The sequence below is a fragment of the Anopheles bellator genome, chromosome X (assembly GCF_943735745.2).
Source record: "Anopheles bellator chromosome X, idAnoBellAS_SP24_06.2, whole genome shotgun sequence".
NCBI classification, from domain to species: domain Eukaryota; kingdom Metazoa; phylum Arthropoda; class Insecta; order Diptera; family Culicidae; genus Anopheles; species Anopheles bellator.
Window position 1 is genome coordinate 1,601,191 of NC_071287.1, and position 12,140 is coordinate 1,613,330.

Consider the following 12,140-nt stretch of genomic DNA (forward strand, 5'->3'; position numbering starts at 1 on the left):
TAGTTATGCTTTGAAGTTCAACTTGGACGTATAACCGTATTACGGCAGGGTGCAGTAACGAAGCAACCCTACCAAACGCAATGACAATCTAGTATGTTTTGGGGGTTTCGGTGGTTTCTTATTATGAGACAAGAGCAATCAGTGGATCGTCAGTTTCGGGCCAGCTGTGTTGTGGTCTTGTGAAGTACCGCTGTTTAACGGAGTAAGTTATAACGTCCGTACGATAAGCGATAAACGAAGCGATAAGACATTGTGGTTGAATGACTACTTAACTCCCAACGTATTCCAGGCTTTTAGCTAGTACGCTGCTAAGCGTCCCCGGACAAACAGATCACCCATCCAATTCCGGTTGCTTTTTAAACATCAAGCATTGTAAGTATTGCTCATGCGCGTTGGTCCGGCGATTCATAATTAAGTTCCTAACTTAACGGGGGTGTCCGTTGTCTGAAGGTGAATATTGTAGGTCCCTTGGCGAAACACTCGAGCTTCAACAATCAACCTATCAATAATATATTGACAGAAGTGGAACTGTCGATTATATTACAGGTGAGTGTCTCATAGTGCTGCTGATAAGCGTACATTAATCTCGCTTCGAGTAGGGTTGGAAATTTGCATTTCGAAAAGCCGGGTTACCGTTGCCAGGCAAAGAAACGGTTGTAGTGCTCAACCATAAAGTGTTTCCTTTTTTATTTGTAGCATGAACGTTGCAGGGCAAATGGTTAAACGGCACCTCTTTCTGATGTCATCATCCGGCGTTCACGGCTACGACTACCTTATGCATGCGGAGCATGATATGAGCACTTTTCTGCGCAAGTAAGCATAAAAGGGAGTACCGAGAGAGGCGTAAGCAAACGTAAACATCGCCCAGTAACTGCAATCGTTCATACCTCCGTCCAGGCATAAAGTTGAGCGGGTGCTTTTTATTCCGTACGCGCGCACTAACCATAAAGCGTATACGAGTACGGTGGCTAAAGTGCTCGCCAAATGGAACTTTGACTGCGACGGTATCCACACGTTCCCCGATCCGGTTCAGGCCGTTCGCGACGCCCAGGCAATCTTCATCGGGGGCGGGAATACGTTTCTGCTGCTAAAGACGCTCTACGAGTATCAGTTGGTACCAGCGATACGTGAGCAGGTGCTGCGACACGGCACACCGTACATGGGCTCCTCGGCCGGGACTAACGTGGCGACACGGAGCATTCATACGACCAACGATATGCCAATCGTGTATCCGCCGACCTTTGAGGCGCTTGGACTGGTGCCGTTCAACATCAATCCACACTACCTGGCACCGGTGGAAGGAAGCACGCATCTCGGTGAGACGCGTGACGATCGCATCCTCGAGTTTCACGAGCATCACGCCGCACCGGTGCTCGGTTTGCCCGAAGGCACCACGCTGTTGGTCGAGGGGGACGTGGCTACAGTTGTGGGCCTTTTCCCGGTTCGTCTGTTCCGACAGCGGCAGGCATGGCGCCAGTTCCAGCCAGAAAGTGATGTAAGCTTTCTTCTAGAATCGCCTTAGAATTACTCAACTACGCTACGATACAGCCCGCGGCAATATCTTTCCAAATGGCCTCAATATATTGAATGAAACCAGCGCGTGAGTGTGAGTTTCAACATGTAGAAAAGGAATTTGCTTTTGCGGGGCAAACAACAGACAATTAGTTTGTTGACTGATATTCAGCATTAATCATTTGATCATTGATTAATTTGTTCGATTTTCGGATTTGGTGAGAGTGTTTTTCTCTCTTACGAATTGTTTATTGATTTTATTTCTATCATTGCGGAAAACTGGAAGTGTTAGTTGCGATTGTTAATATGCTAGCCAACCATCGTAACTAAACACCCCGCCTGTTGAGAGTAATGGGGCAGCAACTTAGGGAGCGTTGTGAATCTTTTTCAAAAAAGGTGATTCACTCTGGCGTTTGTTTTGGTTCGTTATCAGCACTGACAGAGTCGCTCATGCCTCGAGTTCTGAATTCCTGGCCCGCCTGTGCTGCCCTCTGTTAACTAGTGGCACAAGCTTGATCGAACGCTACTCACGTATAGTCTTTATCATTCCGAACGGATCGACAGGCGTTCGTTAATATTTAAACAAGAGATTTTATCGTTCAGTGCATTCAAGCGACGAATGACATAAGATGCGCCCGTCCAAACGTGGGTCCTTTTGTACACCCTTATATTTACCTGCGTTTAGTTCGATTTTAGCGACCAACGAGGTCGTTAGTTAGTCGTCCAACAGATCCCACGTGCGGGACCATTCCCGCCCGTTCGTTGTCGGTCTTCGTTTGACCTCTTTCTCTTCGTCAATCTCTGCCTCTTCTTCTTCCTCTTCCTCCTCCTCCTGCTCCTCCTCGTAGTAGTCTTCCTCTAGCGCTTGCTGCAGGTCGATTGTCTCGCCCCGTTCCGGTACTGGTTCGGTCTCCGGTTTCGTTGGCTGGGAACCATTGGCCCGATCCTCTTGGGCACTACTCTGCGCCCAAAAGTCTTCCATTTCTTCCTCGTCGGCGTTCGCTGGTAGTTCCGGTTCGTTTTTCTCTGCCGGTGCCGACACTGCAGCGTCTGTTGCGGAAGCCGATTTTTGGGAATATTCTTCTTCGTCGCCACTCGGACTGACCGCGGCCTCGGTTGGCTTAACCTCGACCGGTTCGACGTTTTCGAAGGAATCTAGCACGCCGGCTGCATCGAGGAAGCGTTTCACGTTCTGGATCGGCAGGTCGAACAGGAGCGCAATGGAGAGAGCGGCCCCGACCAGAAGGCACAGCTCGGTACGGTTGATGTAGGTCCCGAGGCTAAACACCTCGCTACCGCGGGTCGTGCCGACGAAGTAAAAGAACACCAGAAACTGGACGAGTGAGAGCGAGTACGAGAGGTGACCCAGCAGTACTAGTGGGCGCGAGCTTAGCAGCCGATTTAGTGCACTGGAGTCCTCGGTGATGCAGTAGAAGATGACCCAGCAGATGCCCAGTGACCAAGCGAGCGGTGCGAGGGCTGCATACTGGGCCGCTTCCAACGGCTCGTACTGGAAGTCGTTGCGAACGATGTCGAGGGGTGACAGTAAGCACCAGAGGAGTGCGACGCCGGCACCTAACCAGCCACTCCACCGGATACCACGTTCCTGGTGTCTCGACTGGGCGTCTTGCGTCTCCTGCAGCAAACAGCCAAGCCCGAAGCCGGTCAGGTACGGAGTGATTCGGTGCAGGGTTTCGGTCAGCGATAGGTTCAGCGTACGGTAGAGCTGCGTGAGGCGCACACCGTGGAAAACGTACGGCACCAGGCGGTCCTCCACGGTGCTCGAGAACCGGATCGCGGTCGACAGGCAGTGCAACAGCACGTAGGCGATCATCCCGTAGAACCGGTTCTTGGTGAGCACAATCATCAGAAACGGTGCCAGCACGCTCAGCTGCATCTCAATCGCTAGCTGGAAGGTGTGAGGGGCACACTGCGAATTGGTGAAGGTGATAGGTTAGGACTCTCGGATACAACAGGAGGCAACTCCGGCACTCACCGTTTCCTCGATCGGGTACCAGTTGTGAATGAACAGCAGATTGGTGTGGTAGTTGTGTTTGCACAGATTGGCGTTCTTGACCACGACATCGCCCCACTGAGGACCGCTGCCCAGGTGTTCCCAGATGAGGGCGTAGAATGCCAGCACCGGCACCAGCGGGAAGGTTAGTCTAGGTGCGAAACGGAAACGCCTCGCTTTAGATTGAGATGCTCACAAAAAAGGATACGGTAGCTGGACCCACCTAAGGTACCGACCCACGAGGCGCTTGAACCACGCCAGCCGACTGCGCGTCCGGTACTCGTGCATCATGTGGTGCGCCGCCAAGAACCCGCTGACCACCAGGTAGAGGTCGGCGTAGAGCATTAGCACCCGGACGGCCACACTCCAGGGTGCGTTGAAGCTCTCGGTGAACTCGTTCCGGTTCGTGAACGGCTGGAACCCGAGCGGCACCAGGCGGAGGGCGAAGAAGAGCGCCACACTGGCGACACCCTTCAGCCCGTACAGGCACGCGAACGTCGGTCGGCTCTCTCCCGTTTGCTCGTAGCCTTCCGGTACGCCACCCAAGATCTGGCGGAGGGTTTTTTTGAGCGAAAACGCCATCAACATTTGGTGCAGCACGTTCGTCGGCTGCTGCTCGGACGCCAACGGGTCTATTTTGATGAAGATCTCGTAGTCGTTCAGCGTAGCCACAACCGTTACGACCACCACGAACGTGTAGAAACCACTGCGGGAGGAGACGGGCGTCACACAAGGCCGACAGGTCGACCGGGACCGTACTTACATAGCCATCATCAGCTTCCAATTCTCCCGGACCAGCAGCATCCGGCTGCGCGTCTGACGTACGTGACAGTTGCCCTCCTCGAGCTCCAGGAACACCTTGATGCCGGTCGAGTTGTACGGCCCGACAAAGTTCTTGACGATGCCGGCCGCGTCCTCGAAGGTACAGGCAGCCGGCAGGCAGATACCCCAGTTGATCGTGGTGAACCGTGGCAGAAAGTGATTCGGCTGCAAGGGGGGAAAAAAAGAGGAGTGCATCAGAATCACCGGGGCCTCTGGAGAGTCTTTGGCGTTTTACGGTACATCGTTCAGGGTGCTGCGAATGAAGCCACGGCCGTGCAGCAGATGGACCGGGAGCTGCAGCTCGTCGTCTTCCGCGACGACGTCGATATGTGCCAGGCAGTACTTCCCGCGGATGCGCACCTGTTCGCTACCGGAAACCTGCACCTTGGTTGAGATGCCCGTGCACAGGTCGTAGTCACCGAGCTGGTGCGCGTTACCCTGCAGCAACCCCGAGCCCAGCTTGGCGCTCGCGTCGATCATCTTGAGGGCCCAGAGCCGTTTGCCTCGCAGCTGGCGCTCGAAAATCTGGCCCTGCCGCTGGCACTCCCGGTTGCCGACCAGCGAGTAGTCGGGCACGAACGAGGGCACCCGCAGCAGGAGCTGCTGGAAGTCTTCCGGCGATATCGCGATCCGCTCCTTCACCACTTTCGACCGAGCCTGCGGCAGGGCCTTGGGTGGGGTCTTGGGTGCCGCATCGATCGGGGCCTCCACCGGTAGCTCGTCGCTGCTGAACAGCGACGTCAGTGGGCTCTCGTTCAGCAGCTGCACGAAAGCGGAGTCCTGCTTGAGTTTCGGCTTCTTCTTCTGCTCACCGGCACCAGACTCCTGGCGGTCTTTCCCTGGTACGTGGGAGCCCGACTGCTGGAACCAGCTACGGAGCCGATCGACGAGCGTGCTACCCTCCGGTTCGTCTCCGGTGTCCTGATCCGCCGGTGTGTTGGTAAACTTTTCGATCCAGTTCAACACACTCGCATCGAAGCTGATGGCCGAGGTTCTTGTCTTGGCTGCCTCCAGAAACCCTCTGATAGACCCGAGCAATCCGCCGTCATCGGCTGGCACCTTCGGGCTTCGCTGCTGTTTACTTGGCGTGGCCGTGGCCTTGGCCCGCGATTTGCGATCGTCGTCGCTATCGGAATCCGGTGTTGTTCGATCGCTACCCTTTGCCGATCCAAGCCATCCGTACAGATTAAAAATAGTTCTAACCTCGGGTTCGCCCTCAGAATCATTGTCGTCACCATCGTTCTCTGCATCGTCACCGTCGTCACCGTCGTCAGCGGGACGCTTGTAAACGTCGTCTTTCTCCAACCGCCAGCGGACGTTCTCCCGTCGTTTCGCAGCACCACTCCCGGTAGGGGGTTCTCGGCGACCGGCGAACCCAAATCGTTTTTCCGCCGCTCGACGGATCGCTACCTGCTCGTATTCGTTGTCACCACCATTCTCGTCCTCATCATCATCGTCGCCGTCATCGTCGTCATCGTACTCATCTTTTGGCAGGCGCGACCAGGACTTCGGTTTGGCACGTTCTCCCCGGCCAAGCGCGAAGATCCGTCGGTTCAGCGCACCCGCGCCCGTATGCACACTCCGGTCATCCTCTTCCGAAGTGTGATCGCGCAGCCGGAAGGCCGCGGTCTCCTCGCCGACCAGCACGGTCAGCAGCAGGGCCAACAGGAGAGCGCCCCACATGCCTAGCTTGTACACGGTCGCCATCCCTTTGGGGCTCGCCGGCAGTTTAGTCGGTTCGGTTCGGTGCAGGTCGCTTTTCAGTATTCCAGTACTAGGCTGCGGGCCCGTGATCGCTGCACATAGTCGTAGTGGCGGCTCGTTGGATCCCGATTCGGTGACTCGCGTTTGATTGCTGACTGATGATGATGGTGGGTGAAGGTCGTTGATCGTGAAAAATACCTACAAGCAGTTTCACTCCGCGGTCCAGACTAAGCCTAGGCATCGGCGAAAGAGACAGTCGATCGATTCAAGCAAGAGGGTGGAAGAGAACCAGCGAGAGAGAGAGAGAGAGAGAGAGGGAGGGAGAGAGAGAAAGAAAAAAGCAAATCGAGTGTTCACTGCTGTACACCGTCCGTTCGGATTTGCAATCGAGTGAAATGTTTTCGTACAACTGGATGGATCGTCCCAAAATTACCGTGCCGTACCACTAGTCTAGCTGGCTGGGCGAAGCGGAGGACCAGAGGACCACCAAGAAAAAGAAGCACACATTCATCTTGCGAAGCAATAACGCAGCCGCCGAGCCGAGTGGGCCAAATTTAACATTTTCCCCCCCGGTTTATGCGCGAGAGAAAACTTGGGGCTAACCTGGGACACGTCTGGTGCCCACCTGCCAGCCTGCCTGCCTGCCTTCGCCGCTGAGTGGCGCTGCGCGTGCGGTTCTAAAAATAGCCGTCGAGCTCATCAAACACCCTGCGCGCTCCTGACGGTTGATATCCGTCGTCGTCAGCGCGAGAAAGTCAAGGCGTTTGCTTCACGAATCAAGTGGCCAGCTCGAGTATTCTGCCAGCCCCCCGAACCTGACACGTTACATATTTTGCTTCTCCAAAAATCGGAACACACAACACATCACGAAATTCGCTTGAGGAGGATATCGTAGTTACAACACCCTTTTTCACCGGTTTTAGAGAGACGAATGTTAGGCCACTATAGCTCAAAGTTTCTATAATACAAAAGAAAAACAAAAAAAACCTTTTCCACCGATAGGAAGCTAGTTGGCCAAAAGACTCTTAGCGATATTTTTAACAGGTACATACGTTCTACGTCCATTTATTATAAAGATACAAGAATTAAAAGACAAATCGGATTACTAACATTTTTGTTTTACTGATACGATCAGACACGCACACATTTTGAGCACTGCGCAGTAGTAGTATAGGGGGTGTTGTTGCGGTGGATGTGTAGAGATGTGTAGAGAGGTAAACGAGGAGGAGGTACAGTAGGTACCTAGGCGAAGCCTAAACTAACCTACCCTAACTATATCGCCCACTAATAATGGGAATAATGGATGGTGGCCAGCTCCACTGGGCCGCTAGTAACCTCTTCTTCCGGTGCGCGCTTAGTGGAATGTTTCTCTCTCTCTCTCTCTCTCTCTCTCTCTCTCTCTCTCTCTCTCTCTTTTCCGCTTTCGTTGCCCCTGCTTCTATCTCTCGTTTACTTTTAATTCTCACTCTGTTTGTCCGTTCAAAAGGCGGTTGCAGTCAGTGCGCGTAACCAACCGTTGCGCCGTTTCTCGTTGTCTGATCGTTCCATCGATCGTTCGTATCGACGATCGCACATGCTGCAGGGACTCTCTCTCTCTCTACTACGGACTAGAGAGTTTCGGACTCTTAGATTGTCACGGCCGTGGTACTTTCTCTTCCACTGCCGAGTAGCTGCCTGCTGCCTCTGGCTACTGAAACTTCCGCTAGCTGCCATCCCCGGTCGTTGTGAGTAGGTGGTTGTCGTCGTTGTGGTTCGCTTTTCGGTTTCCTTCTCTAAATGGTGTTTGGCGGTAAAATAAAATACTATGCTGCTACTATCAGATCGCTTCGTGAATTGCGTTGGGTTACTGCTTGCCTAATGTCAAGTGGAATGCACTGTGTTCGAACTGTCGTCAGTGGTTTCAGAAAATGGTAATGGCGTGTGTGCTTGGGATCCTATAACTGCCGGCTCGCTTAGCAGCCGACTATACTCGCTACAAACTCTGCTGCGGCTCTTTCAATTTTTACTACGTCCATCCGGAGCATATTCACAGCTTTGGCATAAGGTTAGGGTCCTTGGGTGGAGTTAGGATAAATTGTTCACCGACCGCCTTTATCCCGAAAATTCATTACGCTACGCATGTTTTGTATGAACGAACTCGCAAAGTTGAACTGATGGATGAACTTTATGAGTTTGCCCTGGTGAAAGAGCTGTCGAAACTGAAATGGAAATGCAAATGGAAGGTTGTTTTCAATGGTTTTCCTTCTGCCGGTGAAATAATCACCCGAGGATCGTGAGGTGTTTAGGGAGGGCCGAAAGGTACGCTGAATATATAGTATAGCTTGCTATATATCCAGCCAACCATATATATATAGGGATGCAGTGCATTTGTTAGTACACTGCATCGAATCGTCGTGTGTAGGCGGACAGACTGTTCATCTTTTGGTAACTGCCATTGTTATAGTGTCGTTGTTCAAACGGGGTTTTGATGGGTTGATTATTGGTACGTTGGTTGTTCGTTGGGTTGTACAGTTTTTCATTTTATTCTGCTGTTGTTCGTATAGGGTGAATGCTACATTATGGAATTTTGCCACGCTACATTGTGATATACATTGCGTTACATTGTACAGACGTCTGCTTTTTCGTCGACTTTTTCATTCTCTTTCCATCTCGTTAGTTTAGTGAAACATGTTTTCCCAAATATATCCTTCGTAAGGCTCCAAGACTGGTTTTAAGGTGTTTCAGGTTGCAAATATCTTTTAATGTGATTGTAAAAGGATTGGTTCTTTCACGTTACAGTAGGTAAATGATATATGCTGTATTTATTTCGTTTCTTTACCCATGGTGCAAGGTTCAATCCCATTCTGTGATTAGCATTACTATGTCGATGTTTGTGTAATACATATATATACAATACATATGTATAGATATATTTATATCTAATATAGGGTATATATACATCTGTGTAGGTAGCTAGCGAAACAAAGTTGGTTCGTGTCGGCTCGGCTCGTGTAAATAATATTTTCTGTGTCATTTTTAGGGATCATCGATGCAAATGAAACACTCTAGCCATACATATCTAGAACAAGCTGAATTCCACTGAGGCGAAACAAAGTATAGTTTTCGCAATTCACGCCACTGTTTAGACAACATTGCCAAACAGAGTGGTTTCCTCGCTACAGTCGTCAGGTATTTTTATTCACCAGATTGTTTAAACTATTTACGCTAATTCTATTAAATAAAGTGAGATCTTCTTAGATGCCCCAAGGTTGATCGATTCCCACATACTCTTCAATGGTTGGCTGGTCTGGACAATGCTGTGAATAGCCTTAAACATTAATATCATCATTCCCAAGGCATGACAAATTGTGCCATATGAGTTGCCACATTACTTTGTTATAGGGCGAAATCTTCCCTAATGAGACTTGTTCCATCAAAAATGATTTTTTCTTTCTTCATTTTTTGGCCAACTTTCGAGTCACCATGACCAGGAAAAGCCACCCACTTGTAAGCTTCGTGGAAACGATGCATACCGGCACCATATTGCTGTAGTAATTTACTTTATAATGTTGATTTAGAGATCGCAGATAGGAGAAAGTTCAAATCCTCGTAACTGTGCTTCAGTCATACCACCGTCCAGAGCACCGTTGGTTTTCCAGCTTGTCGAAGTACCATTCCATTTTCAAATTGGCTTACTTATGTTCTTTAACTGTTTCGAAATAAGGCCAGATTTGCCTGCTTCATAAGTACTACCTTGGATGACCTGTAGTGAAGGAACTTGTGTACCTTCCGGTTTTGGCTTTCGTTGAATATTTTTGGTGGATATTGAAAAGGGTAGCTGGTAAAGAAATTCACTATACGTTTATCCACTCGTTTTGGTGTTTTTGATGGCCACCAGCTTTGATACGATGAACACGGCCTTCGTTTTCATTATCCTGGAATATTTAGTCGACTGCAGCTCCACTTTTGTCAACTATTTTTGTCAATATCATTGGTTTTATCACCATTCAAATTTGTGACCGTTTGACGATCTCGATGGATTAGATTAGAACATTTCAAGGTTTTTGCCATTTTTCAAGCTGACAAACAGAAAAATATCTAGTCAATTCATATCGTGTTTCTCGCAATTAATTCTGCATATATGAAAGATCACGTAATTATTGCTTTTAATTAACTAAATCTACTGTAGTTGCTACACGAATCTACACCGAGCAAGGAGCGAAGGAATTAGATGTGAAAAGCTGAAAACTTCAAACTTCAAACTTCAGCTGCACTTTGTTTCGCGCCGCTCAAATCAACCACAGGCAGGAAATGGCTGTGCCAATATAGGAAATCACAATGTCATTTAATCGCCATACTGTGTGTTCTTAGAACCGTAGAACTAACATTCAATATCTTAAAAGAGCCAAAAAGAGATATACTTATAATGTGACCAATTATACAAATGTTCAAGCGTTAAACTTTGTTTCGCTAGCGACTAAATATACTACTGTGACCAAAACAAAAAAAAAATACGGGAAACAGTTTTCTTTGATTATCGTGGTGTGGTGTTTCATGAATTCCTTCATTTGAAATGGCCAAACTGTCAACATAGAATACTATTTTGAGACCGGTTCTTGGTTTAACCACCTTGTGATGTGTTTACGCCTCATTTTTGTGATCATTTCATGATTATTTTGTCACAAACTCGATCCACATCGTTCTGTCATGATCGTATTCGCCTGACTTAGCACCATGTGACTTTTGGCTATTCGCTTGAACTCAAGAGGCCGCTCCGTGGGCACCTTTTACAGTCAATAGTTGAGATAGCAGGTAAAACGAAGAAGTTGTTTAAGGCTTTTCCTAAAAAGGAATTTTCGGACCGTTTCGAAAATTGGGACAAATGTAGACATAGATATATTGCATAGGATAGGGAGTATTGTAAAGATCCCGGTAATTTTCGCCACAGTAGTATACGTGGTGTGTTCAAAAAGTTCTTACAATTTTGTATTTACGTGGGGGGCTACGTGTATTCGAGTTTCGATCGTTTTTGTTGCGTTACGTTATGTTACTCGCGCAGAATGAGAATGAGTGATATAAGTAGTCAAACATAGTGCCAAACAAATCGAAAATTGAATACACGTGGGTGCCTGCGTGAATACAATATACAATACATACAATATATATATATAGAGAGAGAGAGAGAGACAGAGAGAGAAAGAAAGAGAAAGCGAGAGGGAATTATATATTATACAAATAGAAAAACTTGTACGTATTTGCTTACGTACGTCCTTAATATCAGGCCAGGTAAAGTTCCTTTACACCTGTTGTTGAATCGTGTACGAAAGAGGTTGGGTCGGGTGAGTGTGGGGCGTGGGGGAGGAGTGCGGTGCCACACTATTTGTCTACCTTGGGACATTTTCTGTTTGATATTTTTTCTTTGTTACAGTTAGTTGTGTTTGTGGTTGGTATCCAACACCAGATAAAATACTTTAGTCAGCTTTCTCTACAAAGAATCATTTCACGTTGTCATTTTCAATCTTCTTTCCCCATTCGGCCATTTAGTCATTTAGTATGCGCAATTGGTGCCCTCTTATGTTTGCCTCCTCTGACCATTTTATCTCTTTCTCTCTCTTTCTCTCTCTTGCCCTCTCTTTCCTGTCTTTCTTTCTATTTGTTCTATCATTTTTTATACCAAGGTGTTCACCGGCGTTCAGCTTCGGTCTACCGGTACTAACAAAGCATAGAGGGTGTTTTCGTCTAGTAGAGTACAAATGTGTGTGCTGTCCAGTGCCGGCTGCGCCGCTAACTAACCGCCGTCGGTTGCGGCTTTCATTTTGGAGCTCGATAATTACGATATCAGTAAATTACTATCAATAAATTACTTGTTCTGTTTGTTACTTGTTCTCGTTAAATCGCTACTCTAGGGTTGCGTCGGATTAATGGATTACATTTCGTTTTCGAGAGGTTGAGAAAAAACCAAACACGAATGATAAACCATCTTGCTTCCGATCAGGTAGGTGTTGACTATATAAAGCACATTTTCGTACTATCATTTTTCCTGTTTTTCCGCGCTCCAATCCGCTGATACCAATTTCTTCGAAAACGCTCACTGTCGTGTGGTGTGTAA

General features: G+C 48.7%; 2 protein-coding genes across 2 annotated transcripts; one reads left to right on the top strand and one right to left on the bottom strand.

The window, feature by feature from the left end:
- The first annotated feature begins 130 nt into the window (after positions 1-130).
- LOC131213630 (probable alpha-aspartyl dipeptidase) lies at positions 131-1,597 on the top strand. The gene is made up of 5 exons (XM_058207710.1): positions 131-202; positions 290-372; positions 451-546; positions 697-813; positions 898-1,597. Exons 4-5 carry the CDS (start codon positions 698-700, stop codon positions 1,520-1,522), a joined length of 741 nt encoding a protein of 246 aa, XP_058063693.1. The 5' UTR covers positions 131-202; positions 290-372; positions 451-546; position 697; the 3' UTR covers positions 1,523-1,597.
- A 177-nt stretch (positions 1,598-1,774) lies between these two features.
- Positions 1,775-6,055, bottom strand: LOC131213248 (nose resistant to fluoxetine protein 6-like). Its single transcript, XM_058207256.1, has 5 exons — positions 4,589-6,055; positions 4,290-4,513; positions 3,750-4,232; positions 3,509-3,677; positions 1,775-3,442 (listed from the first exon to the last, which is right to left on the bottom strand). The coding sequence occupies exons 1-5, from the start codon at positions 6,053-6,055 to the stop codon at positions 2,228-2,230; spliced, it is 3,558 nt and encodes a 1,185-aa protein (XP_058063239.1). The 3' UTR covers positions 1,775-2,227.
- Positions 6,056-12,140: the final 6,085 nt, after the last annotated feature.

Bases quoted from the DNA above. Each gene is read 5' to 3' on its own strand.
- LOC131213630 (XM_058207710.1), top strand. From the start codon at position 698: ATGAACGTTGCAGGGCAAATGGTTAAACGGCACCTCTTTCTGATGTCA. The intron at 814-897 runs GTAAGCATAAAA...ACCTCCGTCCAG, and splicing joins ATGAGCACTTTTCTGCGCAA to GCATAAAGTTGAGCGGGTGC.
- LOC131213248 (XM_058207256.1), bottom strand. From the start codon at position 6,055: ATGGCGACCGTGTACAAGCTAGGCATGTGGGGCGCTCTCCTGTTGGCC. The intron at 4,514-4,588 runs GTACCGTAAAAC...CCCCCCTTGCAG, and splicing joins TTCGCAGCACCCTGAACGAT to CCGAATCACTTTCTGCCACG. The intron at 4,233-4,289 runs GTAAGTACGGTC...CTCCTCCCGCAG, and splicing joins TGGAAGCTGATGATGGCTAT to TGGTTTCTACACGTTCGTGG.